This window comes from Lissotriton helveticus, chromosome 6, assembly GCF_964261635.1.
Source record: "Lissotriton helveticus chromosome 6, aLisHel1.1, whole genome shotgun sequence".
Classification (NCBI taxonomy): domain Eukaryota; kingdom Metazoa; phylum Chordata; class Amphibia; order Caudata; family Salamandridae; genus Lissotriton; species Lissotriton helveticus.
This window is the reverse complement of record NC_136067.1, coordinates 493,273,414-493,298,340: the sequence shown is the minus strand read 5'-3', so window position 1 is coordinate 493,298,340 and position 24,927 is coordinate 493,273,414. Positions and strand designations below refer to the sequence as shown.

At 45.8% G+C, this 24,927-nt stretch overlaps 1 protein-coding gene across 1 annotated transcript in view; it reads left to right on the top strand.

Moving 5' to 3' along the window:
* Positions 1–24,927, top strand: part of GCLC (glutamate-cysteine ligase catalytic subunit) — a 291,987-nt gene that overhangs the window by 143,248 nt on the left and 123,812 nt on the right. Inside the window, exons 7-10 of the mRNA XM_078647946.1 lie at positions 5,961–6,035; positions 13,609–13,725; positions 13,989–14,127; positions 14,511–14,623. Coding sequence (XP_078504072.1) covers positions 5,961–6,035; positions 13,609–13,725; positions 13,989–14,127; positions 14,511–14,623 — 444 coding nt within the window. The remainder of the gene's footprint in view (positions 1–5,960; positions 6,036–13,608; positions 13,726–13,988; positions 14,128–14,510; positions 14,624–24,927) is intronic.

The following is a 24,927-nucleotide window of genomic DNA, read 5'->3' as shown; positions in this document are numbered from 1 at the left end:
CATCGTAGTGGGACGGCATCTATAACATGAAGCATTGTTAGATGGATAGTTTACTCGACTATATGTTGTAAACACCTCAGCAAACCTCTTCTGTGTAACCCAAGAGCTCATTCCACAAGGGTGAAAGCGGCTTCTTTGCAGCTTGGCTGGGAAATGTTCCTTTAATGGATATATGTAAAGCACCCACATGGAAATCTGCCTATTGCTTTACAACAGAACTGACACTACAGTAGGTTTAGCAGTTTTTTAAAAAACTATTTGATTGACTGTGTCTTTGATATTGATAAAGTTGTACCCACTTTACCCATTGGGCATTAAATTTCACTTCAAGGAATAAGTTTGCTAATCTATTCTAGGTTTATGATGCTCAGTGAGGATCCTATGATGCAGAAGAAAATCTTACTTGAAATCCTAGTTCTGTATCGTAGGAATCCTAACTGAAGTCATAAACAACCCTCCCTCCTCCCCAAATGTCGATTTTGTATCCTCGTTAACGATCTATTATTAGCATAATGCTAAGCTTTCAAAAGAACTGAAGCTGTGAGACAAACTGCTAGAAGTATGCCTTTTTTAACTTCCTCTACCGTTAACCTAGAAGGCTCCTTTTCCTTAAATGTTTGTATAAAGTAATTGGGAACTTTCTTGTTCCTTATTTTGAGGGAATAATACTTTAGCTTGATCTTGTAATGTAGGTTTTAAAATGGCGCTCTCAGAGAGGAGAAATGTAGTATAAGCTACCGGTTTTATTATATGGAGGTGGCATGATTATTTGACTTTTTGAAAATGTCCATCTCAGTGATGTGTATCTACAAAGTGATGCAGTACAGGCACACATTGACAAGAATTATTCTATATTAATGGCTTCAGTGTGAAATCCTGCAATTCATAACCAGGATTACAAGTAGGTAAAATTTTCTAGCTGAAGAATTACAAGTACACTTACCCTGTGAAATGGTTCAGTCCTTACTCTCCTTTGGTAATATCACCTTCCTGCAAAATGATGCGATCCCACTAAGGGTACAGCAGCTCTGCTGTGAAAGGATGATGCTACATAACTAGTGCAAGCCCCTAAAAAGCGTTGCTTGTATTCGGCACCCTTTCACTTTTGTGGTAACTGTGAAAGTACCTTATTTAGACTACACTTTTGGTAAGTCGAAAAATCTCATTCGAGCAAAAATTGTGGCACTTTTAATTTTGCATCCAACTATTATCATTTTGGCACCTGGAAGTGCAACAAAGTTTATTTTTTAATGACTTTAAATAATGGACTTCACGTTCACCCAAAATCTGGTTCAGTTTGTCAGAGCTGCTGACATTCATGATTTTTAGGTCTCGTCTATGCAGCGCGCAAGCGCTGGATAGGAGTGGACCTTTTGCAATCGATTACCACTTTTGCCTAAATGCGTGCACGTTTTGCATTGCTTTTGTATTGGAACGTGTACACATTTGGCGTTTCTCTTGCAGGAGCGAGCAGCAGCGCCATCTATTCAGTTAAATTCAAACCAAGAATTAATCGGAAAAGCTTGAACATCCAACCCTGATAACTAGTAAGTCTCTGCTTGCAATTCACTAGGCTCTGCCAATCACTGCCCACCACCCCACCAGCAGTCACGCCACCCATGTGCAGCACAAGAAGGCCCAAGGGGCCGTCCTTTGGTGTCGCTACGCTGACCTGCTGCTGCTCTGTTCATTTCCAACTCACAGCCATCTGCAATGCTAAACATATCATACTGCACTCTCAGGCGTCACTCCCTTTTCAGGCCACCAAAGTATACACAACCTGCTAAATTAAGAAAAATACCAATGCCAGCCACTGTAATTCATGTTTGTCAACAGAAAGATGGAAATTCTAGAATCTGCAGAATTCCGCTATGCGTGGTTGGAGATGCAAATATAAAAACTGCAGTATTATATGTTAATATGTAAATAATACAGAGCACATTTCTTATTGGATAAGAGACTGCATCTCAGTTTGCTGGACAAATGCCCCATCACTCAAATCGGTCCTGATAATGTTGATGTCTCTGCAACCAAAGGGGCACTCTGCAAGCGGTAAGGATGTGTATTAATGGCGTAATTCACTTGATTTTAGCATAGTGTTCATAGCTCCTGATTCTAAGCTTCTGCCCTGTCACAGGAAGAGCTGGATTTCACAACCACGTTACAGTGAGCCTTAATTCGCCATATTTGTTTCCCAAACTGCGTGATGTGTTTGGCATGGTATAGTATTTTATGATGGACAGACCTGCGTCACATGCTGAATGTTACTCGTATGTGTTTTTTTTTTTTTTTAGGGAGGCACAAACCATTTTGAAGAATACATTGAATGACACTTAAAGGCCTGTGGCTTGTCAGTACGTAGCATCCCGGCGTATTACATCAATGCAGCGAATGGACTTCTTATCCACAGTCGCTAGTTGTGTTCAGTTATAGGGGCAATGATGAGTTGCGTCAGAAGTGAACTCAACACTCAACCAAAAACATCTTACTTTTATTGCCACGAGATTGGGAATAGAAAGCACAGTGGTGCACATGTCTGACACAAACTCTTTCCACGCGTTCTCTCCGAGTCCGCCCCTTCTGCTTCTACAACCCCGCCCGTCGAGCCCTCATGTGCCCATAATGCAGCCCACCGTTTCTCATCAGCATACCTGAGCTCTGCATTACTGAAAATTTGAGCTATTACTGTTGCATTATTAGCAAAGCCAATAGGACTCGCATTAGTGAACCTTTGAGCTATCACCATTCATATTCCCTCTTTGGCATCAGCGACAGACAGGAAGCTGGTCTGGTCACACACATTCCACCAGGCTGAGAAAACGGGCCCCAGGGCTGGAAAGGGTAAAGCCGCAGCGCTTTTGTGTACCTCCGCCATACATATGGAAAGGCTGCATGGGAGGGACGCGATGGGGTGGCATCAACACGTTGATGATAAAGAAGCTCGGAGTCAGAAACAACTGAAACAAAAGTAATCAACGTGGTCACATCATGAGCGCTTTTTAATGTTTGCCCTAAACTAACTTCGAGCTCTGTATGAGCCAAGTACTACTAAACGGCCACTAGCGCGAGGGTCATCAAAGATTCTTCTATTAAATAGGTAATATATGTCTAGACTTATTTTAAACATTGCAGTTAAAGTTCTGTTACCGTTTTTAAAATGCAATTTTGAGCAGAGCATTGCACCCCCCTGGGATCAGTTGAGGCCACCTTAGGGACCCCTGTACTAGCGCAATGCTGAACCAACAGGATTTCCTCTGATCCAAATTCCATTCCAGTGATTTTAGTTCATCTATGCCACTGCAGAAAGGGGCAAACCATATGTTAACCAGTTTTGGCCCACTGCATAAAGGCAGTCTATCCTGAACAGCAGTGAGACATCTTCGCAGCACTGGATCACAAGTAACACTGGCCACTTTTCAGCCAATTTTGACCTCCAGTGAGGTGCAGCTCATTGTCCATTTGTGCCTATCACCAAAGCACAAGTGCCACACTGTTCATTAAAAGTGTGAGCTGAATACAGACTGGTGCAAATCTGCAGGTAGAAGAAAAAACACTACTCAAATAAGTCTTTAAAGGAAACATCTTTAAACAAGAGGTAAAAAGTATAAAACGATGAGCAGATTCTTCCTGCTACGTTTCCTTTATAGTTTTATTAACCCTTTCACGCCAACAATTTTGGGGACCGTTCATTTTTTACAATCGTGGATATATCTTAATGGTAAGGGTCCTCTTCATCCAGTGCAAGTCTATCATCCCCTTAAAAAAGAAATATTCCCACGGTGTGTTTGTATGAAATTGTGGGAAACCAAGAACAAAAGGCCGACTAAAGCGAAGGGCCACTTTCCCTTTTTTCCTCGAAGGGCATGGAGTCTACTTGTGAATGGCCAGTCCGTCATCAGGAGAGGCTGAATTTGAAACACTGCCTTCTTGTCAGACACAACAAGACATTCCATGGTGTATCAAGGGTCGAAAACTCGAGACGTTAAAACGACCCCAACCAATCAACTTTCAGCGACCATCTGTTCCATGCTGTCTGCATTCCGTAATCAGTGAAAGCCTTTCCTTTGCTAAAGTGGGCCAATTTGAAAGGTCCAAAAAAAATGCCTGAATGGAACACTAGAACTTTTATAAAAAAAATACCAATGCTGAAGGGCTGTTAAAATACAAACAATGTAAGTGATTATTTCTCAGAATTGTTTGAGGTCGCCATACTACCCAAAAGGCCTTACTGTGCATGTAAATACGAGGGACATCGGGGAGTAAAATCCACTACCTTAGTCTATTGAGGCTAACTCTTTTATTGATTGGTTTGTAAAATGCTTCTAACCACCTTTAAGTGGCCTTAGTGTACTTCCAGGGTACATGTATGACTGGAGGTTGCAACATAGTGAATTTGCTTGAACCCATTTTCGGTCTAGTCGGCAATGCAGTTTTCTCCAGGCCTTATGTGATAAACAACAAAACTCTTTCAGAGTACTACTGACTGAATGAGTTAGGCTCCACCCACATGCTGGTTGCCCAGAGTACAGGATTTGATTGAGCCATATTTTTGTTTCTCCACTTGTATTAGCACTTTATGGCTTGTGGCAAAACAGATAGTACAAAAGGACTGCTTTGTTTACGATGGCAAACCAGTGATCATGGCTAGAGACATTTGTTTATTATGAAATGGTACAACTGAGGCAGTAGGGCGGACACATTTATTGTGAAAAGCATAAGGTAAAGTAAATAGGCTTTTAAAGGTGTATTGTTACTCTATATTAAAGCCTGCAGATCGATATTTCAGATTACCGTAGTAGACGAGTTTTGGTAAATAGGTCTGTCTTGTAGGAAAGCTTACGTTCACTAAAATTAGCCCTGAGTTAGTTATGGTAGCAAGCCACTGAAAACAGCTGTAGGCCTGACTGGTGTGTAGCAAGTTATTCCAGAGACTACAGGTCTGATCTGTTTATTATGAAAAACTATGCAAAAGGAGGTAGGACTGGCTTTTTTCTGGAAAACATTTGCTTAACCCCTTCTACGCTCATGACGAGCTCAGCTCGTTATGAGCGTAACCTGCGCTACGCTGATGACGAGCTGAGCTAGTCATGTAACGCGGGTTTTTCAAAATCGCAGCGCGCAGCGGGAAAACCGCTAGCGCGCATGCGGTTAATCCAATATGTCTCCAACAGTGAATTGTTATCCCATTACAGGCTGCAACATGGCTAGGTAACTTCAACTTTGCAGGGTGCAGTACCATATGTGGCCAAAAGAGGTCCATTGGACCTCTTTTGGCCACATATGGTACTGCACCCTGCAACATGGCTAGTTAAAAAAAAAAAGCCATTTATAATGACTATAACTCCAACGAATGCGAGACTGATTGCATTTCCAATGCATTAGGTCTCGTATTTGTTAGAGCTGTTGGAATTGAAAATGACCATTTTTTTTTACTTTCGCTTTATTATACCATTGGCAAATGTGCTATGCAAATATAATAACCCCCCTGCAACAAACATTTTCAACGCCAACAGCTCTAACTTTACAAATGCGAGACCTATTGCATTGCAAATGCTTGTTGTTCTACTTTGAGTATTTTTAACGTGACAGGCCACTTTCTCTTCATTTCTCTGTCATGTAAGAATTTTCAAGGGCACATCTAACGCTCGAATACTGTTTCTTACAAGCTGCTGCAATGTTGTCTCATGTATTGTATTGTATTCAAGTGGTTATTACTGGAGTGAACATTTCAGAATAAGCTGGCCTATTTCCCTATGAAGGTTGGACTGTCATTTTGAAAATGGCAGCTTTTTACCTCCAATTCCAGACATGGATGCTGATGTTTACTGTACAAGAAAGAATTGTTCCTGGGTCCCCACACGCTGGAGAGCATATTCTATGTTATGGCTTCAGTGAACATACCTACAATGCAGAACTAGGATTGCAAGCAAACAATATTTTCTTTTTCTATTCTTTCACAGGTGACATTCCAAGCTTGCAGTATAGCAGAAGCTAGATACCTTTATGATCAATTAGCTACAATTTGTCCAATTGTGGTAAGTGATATATCTGCCCTAAGATGGAAGAAGCCTGTATATGCACCTTTTTTTGTTAACTATTTCTAGGTCAATGCGTGTAGTTGAAGGTAAATGCTCCACACCAGTGAAGTACTGCATTGTTAATATGATGTAAAGGTTGATGAATCCATAAGTTAAATATTATTTTTTATATGAACATATGCTAATTTCTAACCTCTGTAGTCTACATGCTTGGAGGAACTTGAAACTGTTTCTTTTTTAACAGGTGTCTTTAATGTCTCTCCATTTCTGCTTTGCCTGTTATTTCCTATTTTCACCAGAATTAAAGGGTTCATCTTCTGAACTTTTCCTGTATTTCCCTATCATGGATCTCATTACTCCAAGCGAGTGGCCTCTTTAATCCCTTGATGTAAATAAGACTTTAAACTCTTACTTACAGAAAGATAAATGTTTATACAAGTCTGAACTGTTTTTTGTTAATCGTGGGACTGCTACAACTGGTTTGGCTTTGACTACATGGACTATAGCTAGATGGACCCTGGCATGTCCTATACTTAAAGCCATAAACCATCGTTGAGGCCTAACAAGAAGTCCTTATAGTTGATCTAGTACAGAGGCACTGTAAGAACTGCAGCCTGCTCTGGCTAGATAGTCATGATCCTCACAAAACCGTTAATGTTGCTTTTAATGCTAGGTATCTCTTGATCCACTACATGAAATAAAAACTGATTAAATACAAAATAATAGCAATACACAGTGACAAAAAGGGTCATGGCCTCAACTATAGTGTTTGTTTAGAAGCACATCCACATTATTTAAAACCATCTGAACTGCAACCAGTGAGGTGGAACTGTTGAGCTCTCATAGTCCCCCTTAAAGCCACCATAGTTCATCTTTCTAACACATGTCCTGTTTGAGAAGGGCTCAGCTCGAATTTACGTCTGACCTTAGATCGCTTGCTTTTATTTTAAAGCCTGGACTTCAATCTCCCTGGACGTCAGCCACTTCTGTCTTAAGCTCTCCCCAGACTGTTATTTTAGGGGGTTTCTCTGATTTCGTACTTCATTGCTTGCCTGTAGGAAACTGGACTTGTGTTGCAGTTTTCCCCAACTTTTTGCTCCCTTTTTAGTTACTGGATTCTGATTTGTGACTCTTGACAGTACACTGAGGCCTGCTAATCAGACCTCCATGCCAGTGCTCCTAACCCCCCCCCCCCCCCCCCCCCCCCAAGATGTTGTCTAGTTGTGCTGCAATTGGCTAAGACCTTTAGCACCCCTGTAAGTCCCTAGTAAATGGTACCCCAGGTACCTTTGGCATGATTGCTAACGAGGGTCTCAAAGGGCTGGAGCATATCTTTTGCCACCTTTAAGGGACCCACACACACATTCCACACATACTGCAATTGCAGACTGTGTGACATGGTGCATACCTTGAGTGTAAACATGACCTGAAACACTCCTGTGTGTCATGCCACAGATACTGCATCCAATGCGTGTAACACCTACAGCAGACATTTAACCCCCAAGGCAGGGTGCATTATCTTTTATGTAATGACGTATGTGCATGGGACTGTGATGTATAGCTCTATTACTGGAGAGTGCAAGTGAGCAGAAAAGCCACCTGGAGGCATGCACTGGTCAAAAAGAGTTCCCCAGATACATAATGGCTTCACTGAAACATATGGTGTTTTATATCAAACACCTCTTATTCATAAACCTACATGGATTCCAGTGATGGATTTATTAATACATGCACCCAGAAGGTACCTTAAAGGCACCTCCTAAAACCTACCAGCCCCTTAGTGTGCTGGCTGGCTGGCCCAGTCTAGCCTGCTACCACAGACTAGTTTCTGACCCCCTGGGCTGAGAGTACACACTCTCAGGAGGTCAGGAACAATACCTGCCCTAGAGGGATAGCTGGTAAATTAGAATTCCAAGTCCGGGAGTGTCGAAAGAGCCCATCGCTTTTGTTGGGCAAATCTGGCTTTCCTCGTAGGTGCAGGAATGCCAAACCCCTTACCAGGGCCCATTTGGCTCCAGGACAGGCGGGAAAATTAGTAGTCAGAGAGGCATATCCACCCTCAAGCTAGTTCCACCTCACCCCCTATGGTGGACTACCTGCTGAGGATGCAAAATGTAAAAGATGCCATCTTGGTAATGGCAGAATTAGGAACTCTGGGACAGGGTTAATCCCACTTCCCGCAGTAAGTGGACATATAGGGTGTGTACTGATTCCACGGGTAAGTAGCCCATTGGCTACTACCCCCCTACACTTCCCTAACATCCCCAAATCTAGTATTTAAAGGAGCCCCTAGCACCAGGATATCAAATTCCTGCTGACCTAAAAAGAACACATCAGATCCGCAAGAAGTAAGTACTAACTTGGCTCCGACCCTGCTAGCCTGTCTGCTGTTCCTGAAAAACTTGTGCTAAAATTGTCTTGTCCTGCAGCTGCTGTCCCTCCAAAAGCCTGTGAGGAATGCCTGCCTTCAACAAAAACTCAGGAACTCCCGTAGAGTAGAGTAGCGGAGCTGCTTCTCTGCATCCTGCCGTACTCCAAAAGAACTGGGAGGTCTTTGGACAGCTGCAAACCGAACACTGGAAAGCTCTACTGGACCCCCGTGTCTCCTAGCCAAAGTTGAAGTCTGGCAACGGTGCCAGCCTGGTGCCCTGACCCGCCAAAGACCAAGCACACCGTGGGTTTGCCCACAGTGGACTCGCCAACGCCATCTGCAGCCTCTTTGTGCAAGCTCCTCTACTAAGAGTGTCTCCGGTGACAGAAACCACGGAATGTTAGAACACCTCTGCACCTGGCTGCCCAGGCCCCAAGAGAAGAGGACCGAAGGTGTCCCTGTGCATCGTGAGACATGGCCTGGTACAGCCTGGCTAGTCTCCCAGTCCCAGCTTGCAGCCTCTGTGCAACCAGACTGTTCCCTATTAAAGTGAATAGGACCTCCGATGCTGTAACACACCTCTGCACCCCGACACCCCAGAGCCTCCTGAGGTGACATATTGGTTTGGCCTTGGACCTTGCCTCATACTCACGTTAAGTCCAGGAGATTGGTCCCGCAAGTCACCATGAAGTGCCTGAATGCAGTAAATGTTTATCCCCAATAGGGTAACATTGGGAACCCGACGCTGAGACACACCTGTGCACCCGGATGCTCTAGTGGCAGCCGAGGTGACCTGTTCCTGCGGCCTTGGATCTTGCCCCATACTTACCTCAAGTCCAAGCGATTACTCCCGTTAGTCGCCTTGAAGTACCTGTGCATAGTGTAGGTCTTTCCTCCATAGAAAAACTTTACTGCTTCAGAAATTTCTGTCCATTGTTAAAAACTGTAAAAATTCATAGCTCAAAGTACTTGCCTGATTCCGATGTTCTTGCTATCTAAATTCATACGAAAATATATGTATTATTTTTATAAATTGCAGTTGGATTTCTTTATTGGGTGTTCTCTCACTTACTGCCTTTGTGTGTGCAATAAATGCTTAACTCTACCCTCTAATATGCTCAACTGCTCACCCACACTATCACTAAAGAGCATTTGGGGTGTCATTGGTGCCTCTTTAATTCCTTTGGGATTTGTCTGGACACTTTACACAGTGTGCCTCCTTTTTGGTCCACTGCATAAAGAGCCAGCTTCCTACATTGCCCAGATGGCAGGCACCAGTATTTGGTTGTGAAAATATGCTGTCTGACGGTTCAGAGGGGTGAAGTACTCCTTCTCCTTAAACATCAGAGGGACTTTGGAATGATTGTATTTTCAGTAATTTATTACATTTTAGCAGATCCTATATTGATTTCCACTCCCTATGGTTTTTTTGGTTTGGTTTTCTTTGACGAGAGAAAGCAGAATCCTTTCTTTGATTCTTTGCTGTCTTTTTTATGGTTCCTTATAGGAGGAGGGAATCTCTTACTTTAGCTTCCCGAGCTGCACCCTTTCTGGGTGCAGGGTTGGGTGTTTTTTGTATAAACTTTTGGACCTCCTTTACAATCTAGTTGGTCATTTCAAAGTTGAAAAAAAAGTGATAACTTTTGGTGAAAGTCCAGTTATCTTTGTTGATCTCTCATTGCCTTGAAGCTGACCTCTTTCTGAGGAAAATTGTTGTTTATCGCATGACTATCTTGGAGAAAAGTAGGGTCTTCTATTGTCCTTCATATTAGGTGAGGTCTCCTTTGTAGAACTGGTATCTCTGGAAGCCAAGGAAAAGGAGTGAAAATGAGCATCTGACCTATAAAGCTCCTGTGGAGCATGCCATGTCTGTATTGATGTACTACAGGGTGTCATCTAAATGCTTATCAAACAAAGTTTGGCCATCCGAAGGTATGCAGTGGCCTTCTGGATAGAAGTTGGCTAAAGCCATCCTTGCCTGCACAGGAGTGATGCCTCTGTAATTTGTTAAAAGCCTGCGTTGGTACCATCGGTCACTATGTCCATGAGGGCGGCTAATGCATGTGCTCCCTCCTTGATAATGGTCATGCCTTTTTCCTGCTATCCTCTGGGGTACGGTCGATCAGAGGAGAAATGCAGTGCTACATCTGGCAATCATATCATCTCCAAATGGCTCGGGCATAAGCAGCTTTTGTGGATGTTGCAGCCAAAGAGCTGAATATCTGTCCCAAATTGTCTGTGTCCACAATGCCAGTCTTGGGGTGCCTAAGTCTATGATCTAGACTGGGCTGCCACTCCAGTGATGCAGGCTTTGAGTGGCCAGTCAAGCATGATGGCGAAGATTCTGCTGCCTTGTACTTCTTTTCCAAGCAGCAATTGGTCTATGCATCCATTTGTGACCCTCCAACAAGACATAATGCAAGATTGGAATGGATTTTGTGGTTTTCTGAGGTTGTTCTTTGAAGTCCTATGTAAAACATTATTGCTCCACAGTAGCCATGGGAAGACCAAACTTGTTTTGCTGCTCTTTCTATCTGGGCATGAAAATGGGTGATGTCCTCTAGTGGCAAGTCACTATTATCCTGACCTTCCCCCCCAAAATGTTACTCTTTCCATATTGGCATATGGTGTGAGTCAGATGTGTTCTGCTCCCACATGTCTCTGGGTGTCGGTATAGAATTGGGGATGGAACTTTCTTTATTTTTATTTCTTTATTTCGGTAAGACAACCATAAAAAAATACAGTACAATTTTTATACATTCATCCTGAAATAAAATAGGGTACCGATAAAATAAGATGAAGTTTGGTACAAACATACATAAGATATCTGCGCAGTTAGACACAACAGATTCACGAATGGGAACTACATCTGCAAGTTCTTCAACCATTCTTTCACAAGTGGGGTCATCCAGACATAGACCTGTTTGCCACCAACGAAAACGCAAAATGCCAAACCTTCACCGCCAGGTTTCCACACCCGTTGTCCAAGGGCAATGCGATATGGATGAACTAATCAGGCAGATTTGCGTACGCTTTTCTGCCAATCCCACTAGTGGTACGCAAGCTCAGACAACAGTCTCTCAAACTGATCCTGGTAGCTCCCACATGGGCACGCCAGCCGTGGTTCACCACACTGCTAGAACTCTCTCTAGTTCCACACCAAAAACTGTCTGACACCATCCATGCTAACGCAGAACCATCCAGATCCAAGTCAACTGAATCTGGCAATCTGGCTCTTGAAGTCTTAGAGTTTGGTTACCTTAACCTGCCACCAGACTGTATGAATATCATTAAAGAAGCCAGAAGACCTACCTCTAGAGCTTGCTGTGCTGCTAAATGGAAAAGATTTGCCATTTACTGCACTAATAATCAAATTGATCCTTTAGATGTTTCCATCTAAAATATTATGTTACCTTCTCCATTTACAGAGATGTAATCTGGCATAGTCATCTATACGTTTACATCTTGCAGCCATTGTGGCATATCTAAAAAACAGACAACATATGTCGTTGTTTAGAGTACCAGCACTAAAATCCTTTATGGAAGGATTAAAAAGATTTATTCCTCCTAGGTTACCACCCTCTCCAGTGTGGAACCTAAACATTGTTCTTACCAGGCTCATGGGACCCCCTTTTGAACCTGTACACAAATGTGAACTGCAATTTCTCACATGGAAAACAGCTTTCCTCATTGCTATTACCTCTCTTAAAAGAGTTAGTGAGATTCAAGCTTTCACTATACAAGAACCATTCTTACAATTACACCGTAACAAAGTGGTTCTAAGGACTAATCCTAAATTCCTTCCTAAAGTAATTACTCCTTTTCATCTAAACCAATCTGTAGAGTTACCAGTGTTTTTTCAAAACCCAGACTCTAGCAGAGAGAGCTCTACAGACACACTAGATGTCAAAAGAGCTTGTCTCTATTACATCAATAGGACCAAATCCTTTCACAAAACAAAGCAACTATTTGTAGCTTTCTCTCCACCACATAAAGACAACCACATTTCTAAATCGGGAATTGCAAGGTGGGTAGTTAAATGAATACAAATATGCTATCACAAAGCAAAACGCACATTAACAGTTCCTCCTAGAGCGCACTCCACATGCAAACTAGGAGCCTCCATGGCTTTCTTAGGGAACATTCCCCTAGAAGATATCTGCAAGGCAGCAACATGGTCTACAACACACACCTTCACTAAACACTATTGTGTTGATGTGCAAGCCAAGGTGCCAGCTACAGTAGGCCAAGCTGTCCTTCAAACTACTGCAACGGATACAGGTGACCACCACTAGGGGAGACACTGCTTCACAATCGGTGCAAAGTGCAGAATCTGCAGCTCATATGCCTCGAACGGAAAATGCTACTTACCAGTATGCATCTGTTCTTGGCATGTAGAGCTGCAGATTTCTACACGCCCTCCCGCAATCCCCCCCCCCCCCCGGTCCTGTATCCGTTCCAGTTTTATCATAATGATATACACGCATGGACATCCTTTCTTTCTACTAACTCCATTTCCCATCATGGCAAAAAACAATCTAAGGATGGAGCCGATGCCAATGTGCACTATCGTCCAAGGGAGGCGTCCCCTATCTCTTGACTACAAAGACTTCTTCCAAGACGACAACAACATGCAATCATCCGAGCCCAACACCAGGTGGCGACCTAATGCAAAGTGTAGAAACCTGCAGCTCTACATGCCAAGAACAGATGCATACTGGTAAGTAGCATTTTCCCTACTATCAACCAAGTCTCACAGCAGCCGCGCTACTGTACAACATGGCTAACAAACTTTGACAAAGCCATTAGATCTTGCAGAGGCAAGACCTATTGGCTTTGCCAATGCTTGTTACAAACATGAAAGTCCAACAATGAAGATATTGCCGCTTGAAGAAATTTTTCTTAATTCAAACTCCTTTTCAAATTTGATAAATATAGTATGAAATATACATATTTGGAAAGGCACCATAAACTGCACAGTTATGCTGTCAGGTGGCTTCAAATACAGCCTTGAGTAAATCCTGAGACACCATACATAATGCACTTCAGCATCAAGTGTGCTAATGTAAAGATAAGCTGTAAGTCATCCTGGTGTAATATTTCAGATTCTTCTCCACACCAGAAAATTAGTCTGGTTACTTAATTCCGTAGATTCACTTTCTTTTCTGTTAAGCAATGATCAATTCTTTATATTTATAGATGGCCTTAAGTGCTGCATCTCCATTCTACAGAGGATACATATCTGATATTGATTGTCGGTGGGGAGTAATCTCTGCTTCGGTTGATGACCGAACAAGAGAGGAACGAGGGCTTGAGGTATGATCATTTTTCCAGTTATCTTTATTTCCAATGCGCAAACATTTTGTAACCAGTGTTTTCAGGTAATTTGTTTTACTCCATTACATTGGTTCTATTTCTGAGGCATGCTTTTGAATCTGAAAACAGGCCTTCTGAAGTTAATATAAACATATTTATTGCATTTGTGATGATGCTACTTGCCACCTATTTTGTAACTACTGTTTTTGTATTGAATATTTATTTTGATTGCAGCCTGTATTATCTCATGTTTACTTTTCTAGCCACTGAAGACCAACAAGTACAGAATTAGTAAATCACGATATGATTCCATAGATAGCTACTTGTCTAAGTGTGGTGAAAACTACAATGACATTGAGTTAACTACAGATTCGGAAATTTACAAGCAGCTGGTAAATGATGGTAAGTCTGCCTTCTTACTGTTGTCCAGTCTCATTATCCCTGACCACACTTGTTATAGCATTGAGCATGTCCACAACATCTCTAGATCAGCAGTCTGGTTTGTTTACCAAGTATTCTGATATTTCCCTCCTACACAGTGCATTGGCTGTATTGGTCTTTGAGAACCCTAATATAAATTCAGACTTTCCACTGATAATGTTAAAATTTATTTTACTCTAAATATTTGGTGCTGTAATTTTGAGTGTCTTTATACTGGTTTTCTTATTTACCTCTATGTAGTTCTCATTTAATCATTAGTATATCCCAAAGGTTTAGTCTTCTGTATAAATTTAGAACGAGTATAATATTTACTCATTTAGTAACTTGGTGTGTTTGTTTTATAGGCATTGATCATCTTCTTGCACAACATATTGCACATCTTTTTATTCGAGACCCACTTACTTTGTTTGAAGAGAAAATATATCTTGATGATGAAAAGGAGTCTGATCATTTTGAGGTATGATGGATCTTTGAGATTGAAATTGCATTTAAATTCACTCACAATAAAGAAATTACCATTCAAAGTGTATGTAGTAATATGTTCATGTATTGCCTGAAATTTACCATTGCACGTAGGTAAGAAATCCTAACCTAACTTTTCAACTTGAAGGTTTTCTCCTTATAAGCCATTTTGAAACCTCACAATTCCAATTATTCTAATATATAGACACTGACAATATCCTAATTTAACAAATCTATACGATAGCGGCATTGTGTGAAGACTACAAATAGCCACAAGACTGTATATGGATTAGCGGCTTTCATCTGTGCCCGCTCACACATTTTCCGATCGGCTCAAACATGTATTTCATTCGTGCCCATTATCATAATGCACCACATAAAATTGGTCTAAGAGAGAAATTCCTATTCCTTTTTTATAAAAGGAATTAGTCAAATTCTGTGACCCTTTGCGTTCTGAATCTGTAGATTAGTCTAAGTAGCATCAGCAGCACCTCATAACTGCAATCTGCTGTCTGCTTTACATACCCCTGGGAATAAACATATTTGGGAACAGAATGAATGGAAGGATAAAATATTGAGCCTAGTGGGTGGATGCCCCCTGCAGCAACTTGTATGCGATCTGCTGGACTTGTGTTTAATACTCAGTATGGCTGTTTTCCTTTCCATCCTTTCCTGGTGGATTTGCTACACCCTTTTCAATAATGCAATTTCTCCTATTAACGGATTCTCATACCCATGCAAATAACCATTCACAATATGTAAAGAAGTTAGTTAGTGTTAAACACTTGGCAGTTATGTCTGTAAAGCACAAAAACAATTTAGCATTGGCATCTGCATTCCAGTGCCTTGTACCAATTGGCTGGCCTGCCTTTGAATGTAGTTACAGTGTAGGTGCGATCGCCCTCAACTTTGTTTCTGTCAAAGGTGTCCTGCTATTGTTGAATGCTGTTCTTGCTGCCATTTTAAGTTCACTCTTTATTCTCCGGTTTATTGTCCAAATCACCTGCTGCTACTCGAGGAGCAGTTTCCCTCCCATGGTAGGATACGTTTTATGGAAGCAGAATGGACAGTGGGCAGAGCTGTAGGGCTGGTTGCAGAAACCAGGTATGTATCAGCAGTACTATGAGCTACAAAAGCTTTTTTTGTTATTGAGTAAGGAGTGACCGGGTGATACACCCAGTGCTTGTGAGTTGGTAAGTTCTGCGTTCAAGCTTTGTAGATGTGTTGGAGGGCAGAGATAGATTTAATGGGTGGTTTTGATTATTATGTAGGTTTTTGTCAAGGGTAGCTTGTCCCCACTGCTGCTCTGTTTAGTTATGCCCTCACATAGTAATGTCTAGACTGTGGGATTAGATACTGAAACATGATAATTTGTGACTGGTAGGTTTTATTCTTATATGTTCAGTTCTACATCTGAGAAAGAGCCTTGTGTATAAAAATGAACCTTGTCAGTTTATTGTTGTATCTTTCAAATTAAACTAAAACACTTGCTGTGTATTGTCTAATAGGAGACCGTAGCATGGTTTGTTAATTTGATCTTCGTTTACATAGGCTGTGCTGTACCATACTCACTAAATTGCAAACAATAAGTATCATCTATATCTGATAAAGACTTCTAGCTGTAGATGCCTTACCTTAAAATAATTTGCCAGGAGTCCAACTTGATCAAGAAATGTTTTATCAGTTCTTTTGCTCGCCGGTATGTGGCATTGTTGAGCTCTGTATGGCGTCATCAGCCCTGGAAGAGATGTACACGGTGTCCATATAGGCGCTACCCCAGCACGCTGACCTGCGTTCCTTCTTTTCTGTGCCACCAGTGGGTATACAGACTAAGCTCACCTGTTTTGTCTACTTTATTGACCCATATGCCCTTTTCCACCATTTTTTGGAGAATGTCTCCTAAAAAACTAACTGGTTTCAACACTTGTGATGCCTGTCACAGGAAAATCCATGTGACCTACCCCCACTTGGTGTTTCTGTGGTGTCTGGAGCGGGGACCACAACTCCAAGGCCTGCCCAGAATGTCACGCCATGAATCTGGAGGCCAACCACAAGCAGGCCATGAAGCTTCTGGCTGTTCACCACGCAACTCCTCACCGCCACTGCAGGTCCCTTTCACGAGTCATTGTCGCTATCTCAGAGTTCCTCAGGTGAGTCTCCAAATAAGTCCAAGAAGTCAAATTGTTCTTTGATGTCTGCACCAGTCCTATTCATTGGAGGAGGCATGAGAACGATGCCCAGACCCTGCTACTAGGTCATCTCTGAGGACCCCGTGCCTTACGTGGGTTCCCTCCAAGCTGCCCAAATTTCCCAGAGAGACTGTTGCCCACCCAAAAGAATTTGAGGCCATGAGCCTGGTTTTCGGACAGGCTGGCACAAAGGTTTTGGAATCAATCAATCAATCAATCAATCATGGACATTTATATAGCGCACTACTTACCCGGAGGGTCTCAAGGCGCTGGGGGGGGGGGGGGGTGCTGCTACTGCTCAAAAAGCCAGGTCTTGAGCTTCTTCCTGAAGGAAAGGTGGTCTTGGGTCAGGTGCAGGTCGGGAGGGAGGGAGTTCCAGGTCTTGGCGGCCAGGTGGGAGAAGGACCTTCCTCCTGTTGTCGATCTTCGGATGCGGGGGACGGCGGCGAGGGCGTGACTGGCTGATCGGAGGTGGCGTTTGGGAGCGTAGAAGTTGATGCGGTTGTTGAGGTAGCTCGGGCCTTGGTCGTGTAGGGCTTTGTGTGCGTGGGTGAGGAGACGGAAGGTGATTCTCTTGTTGACGGGGAGCCAGTGCAGGTCGCTCAGATGTCCGGAGATGTGGCTGCGTCGGGGGATGTCGAGGATGAGTCTGGCTGAGGCGTTCTGGATCCGCTGGACTCTCTTCTGGAGCTTGGCGGTGGTTCCGGCGTAGAGGGCGTTGCCGTAGTCCAGTCGGCTGGTGACGAGGGCCTGGGTGACCGTCTTCCTGGTCTCGGTGGGGATCCACCGGAAGATCTTTCGTAGCATGCGCAGGATGTTGAAGCATGACGAGGAGACGGCGTTGACTTGTCTGGTCATGGAGAGGGAGGAGTCCAGGATGAAGCCCAGGTTGCGTGCGTGGTCTGTCGGTGTGGGTGCGGAGCCCAGGGCGGGGGGCCACCAGGAGTCGTCCCAGGCGGAGGGCGAGGAGCCCAGGATGAGGACTTCTGTCTTGTCTGAGTTGAGTTTCAAGCGGCTGGTCGTCATCCATTCGGCTACGGCTTTCATCCCTTCGTGAAGGTTGGCTCTGGAAGCGGCGGGGTCGTTGGTCAGTGAGAGGATCAGCTGGGTGTCATCGGCGTAGGAGATGATGTTCAGGTTGTGTTGGCGTGCGATGGGCGCGAGGGGGCTCATGTAGACGTTGAAGAGGGTGGGGCTCAGCGAGGATCCTTGAGGGACGCCGCAGATGACTTCGGTGGCCTCTGACTTGTACGGTGGTAGACGGACTCTGTGTTCTTCCGTCGAGAAAGGAGACGATCCATTCCAGTGCCTTCTCTTGAATTCCGACGTTGCTGAGGCGTTGCACTAGGGTGCGGTGGCAGACAGTGTCGAATGCGGCGGAGAGGTCTAGGAGGATGAGGGCCGCTGTTTCTCCGTTGTCCATCAGGGCTCGGATGTCATCGGTGGCAGCGATGAGGGCGGTCTCGGTGCTGTGGTTGGCTCGGAAGCCAGACTGTGACGGGTCGAGGGATCCATTCGTCTCGAGGAAGGCGGCCAGCTGTTTGTTGACGGTCTTCTCGATGACTTTGGGTGGAAACGGGAGGAGCGAGATGGGGCGGTAGTTCTTGAGTTCGGTGGGGTCCGCTGTTGGTTTCTTTAGTAGAGCGCTGAGTTTGGCGTGCTTCCATCTCTCCGGGAAGGTGGCGGTGTCGAAGGAGGTGTTGATGATGTCCCGCAGGTGGGGTGCGATGACAGTGCCGGCCTTGTTGAAGACGTGGTGAGGGCAGGGGTCGGTCGGCGATCCGGAGTGGATGGAGTTCATCATGCGGACGGTGTCATCGGTGCTGATCGGAGTCCAGGCGCGGAGGGTGGTGGTGGGTGGCGTTGCTGCGGTCGTTGTGTGCGATGGTTGACTGCTGAAGCTGTTGTGTATGTCCGCGATCTTGTTGTGGAAGTAGGAGGCGAGGGAGTTGCAGAGGTCTTGCGATGGGGTGATGTCGTTGTTTCCTGCGTTGGGGTTGGAGAGCTCTTTCACGATGTTGAAGAGTTCCTTGCAGTTGTGTGCGTTGTTGTCCAGTCTGTCCTTGAATGCAGTTTTCTTGGTGGCGCGGATCAGTTGGTGGTGCTTCCGGGTGGCAAGCTTGAGGGTGGTCATGTTGTCCGGTGTTGGTTCCCTTCTCCAGACTTTCTCGAGGGCTCGGCAGTTCTTCTTGGAGCTCTTGAGTTCGTCGGTGAACCATGGGGCTTTCTTGCTGCCGGGTCTGCTGGGCGGGGTTCTCAAAGGGGCGAGTTCGTCCGCGCAGTTGCTGATCCACTTCGTGAGGTTGTCGGCGGCCTGGCTGGGGTTCGCTGAGCTGGCGGGAGGGTGCTGCCTCAGGGAGGCGGCGAGCTGGTCGGCTGTGATCTTGTTCCAGCTTCTTCGGGCAACCTGTTGCTGGTGGTGGTGGGTCGTCGTTCTTCTGAAGGTGAAGTGGACGCAGCTGTGGTCCGTCCAGTGGAGTCCTGTGGCGTGGCTGAAGGCGATGTCTTTGCTTGATGAGAAGACTGCGTCGAGTGTGTGTCCGGCGAGGTGGGTGGGGGTGGTCACCAGTTGCTTGAGTCCCAGGTTTGCGAGGTTTTCCAGCACGGTGGTGGTGTTGCGGTCGTCGTTGTTCTCCAGGTGGAAGTTGAGGTCCCCGAGGAGGATGTAGTCGGCTGAGCGGAGCGCGAGCGGGCTGATGAAGTCGGCGATGTCCTCGCTGAATTGTGTGCGTGGTCCCGGGGGTCTGTAGATGAGGATGCCTCTGAGGGTGGTCTTGGGGTTGACGTGGACCTGGAAGTGCAGGTGTTCGGCGGGTGCGATGGTGTCGTCGGTGTTGGTCGTGATGCGGATGGTGGTCCTGTGGATGATGGCGATGCCTCCTCCTCTCTGGTTGACGCGGTCTCTCCGGATGATCTTGTAGCCGTCCGGGATGGCGATGGCGATGTCGGGTGCTGAGGAGGCGTTCATCCAGGTTTCCGTGAGGAAGGCGACGTCTGGGGCTGTGGTGTCGAGCAGGTTCCAGAGCTCGACGGCGTGTCTGTGGACGGAGCGGGTGTTGAGCAGGATGCACTTCAGGTGGCTGCTGCTGGAGTTCGGCTTGGTGGGTGCTGGTGCAGTGCAGGTCCGGGTGCAGGAGAACTTGCAGGCCTGGCAGATGAAGGGTCCGTGGGTGCGTCTCGGGGTGGCTCGGTAGCATCCAGGGGTTCGGCCGGCGTTGAGTGCGTTGAGGGTGGCGGCGTCGTATGTCTGGCGGGTGGGCTGGGGGTCTGCGGGGGCCAGGGGTCCTGGCACTGGGCGCGGTCCAGGCGCGGACGGGCGCAGACGGGCTTACCTTTGGCGCACCTTCGGCGCTCATTCGGTGCTCCCGCTGCGCGCGTCCGCTGCGCGGTCGCTCTGGGGGCGTCATAAGAGGGGAGCAGTGAGGGCGGGTCCGCTGGGAGGCGGGAAGGGGTTAACCAATCGTGTGGCGGGGGGGCGGGGCCGCAGGCAGGAGGCGCGGGAACGGGACCGGCAGAGCGGGCGGCCCAGCGGCGGCTGGGGCGCTGCTGGCGGCGTCGGCGAAGAACTCTCAGCAGGTAAGCAGGGCTGCAGTGGCAGGCGCGGAGCAGGGGGGCGACCAGGCCAGAGGCCTCCGATTTGATTTCTGATGGCAGATTTGCCCCTGGTGCCAGTCGAACCCTCTGGATCTGTTGGGATCTGCATTGGTTGTGACTTCCCAATCTTTTCCAGGGACCATTCCAGTGGCTCTGTTCCCGGCGTTACCAAAGCCCATCGGTGGCACCCAACCCATTGTTATTCCGGACTCTGATACAGACTGGCGTCGCACGATGTCCGTTCAGGCGCCAACCAGGTTCACACAGCCTAAATTGGAAATGGGGCCTATTTTACTGACGGGCCCTTTAAGAACCAAGAATGGTACGGATCTGAGGATCTCTGATTATTCTGACCCCTAGGTGAGTCCATGGACATTGACAGCTCATAAGAGGACTTGGCTGATGCTAATTGTCTGGATATGTCACCAGACACTGGCCTCCTCCTCTTCCCATGGCAGCTACAAAGGAATTTGCTTCTGTTGCGATGGTGATCCGGAGGGGGCTGAGGTCGCAAACTGTGCTGCTCACAGTACATGTCAAGACCAACGTCTTGACCGCAGAGATGCTTCAACCCTGGGTGTCCCCCTCAAAACCCCAACTCCACTATAATGAAGCCCTCACTGATGTCCTGCTCAAGACCATCGCCCGGCTCCTTGTGACCCATCCTTCCTCTCTCAGCATTCCAACACACCTGCCACCTTTACCTACACCGCTGATTGAATGACTGAGGCCCACCTTTCTCCCTTGCAACAGAAGTGCTGGCCTTTCTGGGCAAAGGAGCCATCAAGAGGGTGCCACCATCAGATGGAAGTTGTGGTTGCTATTCTTGCTACTTTGTGGTGCTGAAAAAAGAAAGAGGCCTCGGTCATATACTGGCCCACTCCCTCTCAATTACTTCCTTGAAAAAGGAAAAAATGTAGAATGCTAGCTCTGGTTCTGTCTGCCTTCAATCTTGGAGAGTAGATGTGTGCATTGGACTTGTATGATGCCTACATCCATAGCTCGTTACTGCCTGCCCACCGGCACTACCTGCTGTTCACAGAGGACTGCAAGCATGATCAGTTCGCTGTGCTCCCCTTAAGCTTTACCAGCGCCCATTGGGAATTTATCAAGGTGATGGTGATGGGTTTCACTATAAACGTGCCAATTTCACATCACTCTCTCGCTCTCGTTACCTTTCATCTGATCTGTTCAGGGTACAGTGCAGTTTTTGTGTATCCTCCGGAACGGCGAGTACAGGATAGTTTGATTCCTATGTTCCAGCCTCATTCTGGATTTTGATGAAACTGATCCGGAGACTGTGGGGTCTCATGACATCTTGCTGCTGGTAAAACATACTTATTGGCATATGGGGGCTCTGCTGTGCGATCTGAAGGCCTGGTGGGCGCAGCGTCAGGGAAATCTCTTGGCGTGGTGCAGATTTTGGAGAGAACTGCAAAAGATCTGCATTGGTGGCTGTCTAACTGCAATTGGTGCAGTGATGGACCCCTATCCATTCTCCACCCAGAGGTCACAGTAGTGTCAGAAGCGTCACTTCTGGTTTAGAGTGGCCATATGGGAGAGGTGGAGGTCAGAGATTTCTGTTCTCTGGCGAATCTCATCTCCAGATAAACCTGTTGGAACTTTGAGCGATTCTCCTGGCATTGAAAGCCTTTCATCCTCCCGACAAGGGAAGGCTGGCTCAGGTTATCCCTGTCAACACCATTTTCCATGTGCAACAAGCATGGTAGGGTGGGGTTGTGGACCCTGTGTTAAGAGGCCTGGACTGTCGAGATATTTTCCTGGGGGTTCAACATCTGGCAGGCTTTCTGAACATCAGAGCAGACCAACGCTGCTGTCAAAGCCTTGTTGATCACAAATGGCGTCTCCACTCAAATGGTGCATGGTCTCTTCAGAGATTAAGGCGCGCCTTGGATAGATCCATTCACCATTGCTGAGAATGTACAATGTCAGCACTTCTACACACTGGAATTTCTACGGTAGCTCTTGCTTGGAGATGCAGTTCCTCTTGAGTGGAGCTCAGGACTCCTGTACGCCTTTCCATTGATACCCACTGCTGTTCTGAATTCTCAAGAAGATTGGGAATGACCGGGACCAAGTCATCTTGGTGGCAGGTATAGTATCCGGAATGCCTGACCATGAGTATCTCTCCTCCGATCATGCTACCCCTTCGGGAGGCTCTCCTAATGCAGCAACAGGGCAGGGTCCTGCACACGATCCTACACACTCTTCATCTACATGTGTGGAGATTGAGTGTCTTGGACCTTCCTCCAAAAGTATGTGTTGTCATTGTGGCAGCCAAGCGTCCTGCAGCGAAAACAGTATATGTATGCCTAAGGGACAGATATGTAGTTTGGTGTGCTGCCAAGTCCATTGATCCTCGGTCTGAACCCTTGTCTGAAGTCATTTTGTTTGCCTTATCTTTTGGCCGGCAAGTCACAAACTGAGGTCCCCTTACTTCCGGCACAGACTATACCATGCTGAAAAGAACACCACACACCGGCACGCAAGGGAACTGCTCAAAAATGTCTCTACCAGATAAAGCGTTATCAAAGTTAAGGAAGTCATTCATCGGAAATCCGACATTGTTAAAGGTATGTTGATGCAACATGATTTGTCTCTTGTTGTTTTTGTTGTTGTTAATTTTGACATCTTATTAAAAACCATGAATCCAAGGTACAACTTCTGGGCTCGGTGTTCATCAAACACACTGATCTTATACAATGGATATGGCTGTTAAATCAAACCATTGATCACCTACATGACGTTTCAAGCAAAAACAAAACAACCAGAGTGGAGGGTGCATATACAAGTGTATTACCAAAATCCAGCTGCATGCTTATTCGAAGCTATCCGCCTGCACCAGGGCCTGGATGGTTCCCATGAACTACCAAATGTAGATTACTAATTGCTTATAGGGGATGTTGGTAGAGGTGAGGAGACTAAATTAGGGGCCAGCTCTGCTTGCTCTTTACTTGATATACTGTTTTACAGGTTGGGCGACTTTCAATGACTACAAAAGAGGGCATGGCACCGCCGCGCAGCGGGCACACTTAAGGCAAGCCTGTCTGCACCCGAACAGGACCAGGGACCAGGACCCCTGGCACCAACGGGGCCCCCAGATATTGCTACTCCATCAGCCAACTGACTTACCGCACTCCACTGCCCCCGGATTGCACACAACTACATTTTGTGTACAGGAGGAAAAAATGCTTATGCTGCGGTTTGGCCTTTAATACAACCATGGGCAAGAAATCTACTTCAGTGGCTGCAAAAAACAAAACCTCTCCCAGTAACAATGTTGCTCAAGATAACAAGGGATTCTTCTTTCTTAGTATTAATTGCCACTCTCTTCTCAAGCACAGAGCTGACACTTTCGATCTTCTGGTCAATGAACAGCCAGATGCCATGTTTGTTAAGGAGACATGGCTGTGTGTGAGCTCCGGCCCGGATGTTGTGGCTGTTTTGCCTCCCAACTACACCATAGTAACACCATAGTAAGGAAAGATAGTAGCTCCAAAATAGGCGGAGGCATAGCTATTATTTTAAAAAAAGACTATCAATGTAAATTTGAAGACTTAGCTTTTAAAAATTGATCTGGCAGCCTTGAACATTGACTTACTTAATTCTGGCCCCAGTTTATCCAGCATTCATTGCATTCCAGCACTCCCTTTATGCTGGTCTGACCACTTTGCCACTGGCTTTCATCTGGAATTCCTTGTTAATTCTGTGAATGCTAAACCTGTTTTAAGACAACCAACAAGAAACTGGAAAAAAATAGACTTGACCACTTTAATAAAAAATTCTGTCCTCCAACACACCAGTCACTAAACAAATGTTAGGCACTCTCTCGGATACTTTAATAAAGTGGATCCTTAACACAATTGATACCGGTCTTCCTCTTTCCCTAAATAGGGCTAACAATCATTGTCAAGCCGCGCCAAAGCCAAGCCCGTCTGCGCCCGTCCGAGCCTGGACCGAGCCCAGGGCCACCCCCCCTGCCTCACCAGGAGCACCAAGGTTGGTTTATTCCTCACACGACTTACATGCACTGAACAACACCTTCCATAACACACATGACCCACCGGTGGGTATCTACGTAGATCCTATTGGAGGTCCTTTCATGTGCACCTTGTGTAAAAACACCATACAAGACACACAGATATTTTCCAAACCAATACAGGCAGCACTAGTGAACGCGCGCTCACTACCTTGCCACAAGATTGAAATACTGGAACTGTTTGCTAGTCATGCTATCGACCTCTTGTTTCTGACCGAAACTTGGGGAGATGAAGCCTCAGGTCCAGATTTTAAAGCCGCTATGCCAGAGGATTACTGTGTCTATAGACAAGACCGCAAGGCACCAAAAAAAGGTGGTGGTATCGCCATAATTTATCGCAACACTCTACGAGTAAAAGCTATTGACCTTAAACATGCGACATGTGAGGCCCTGGTATTTACCGTTTTGCTCAATACCAATCAATCATTCACGGGCACACTACTCCCAGTTCTCGTA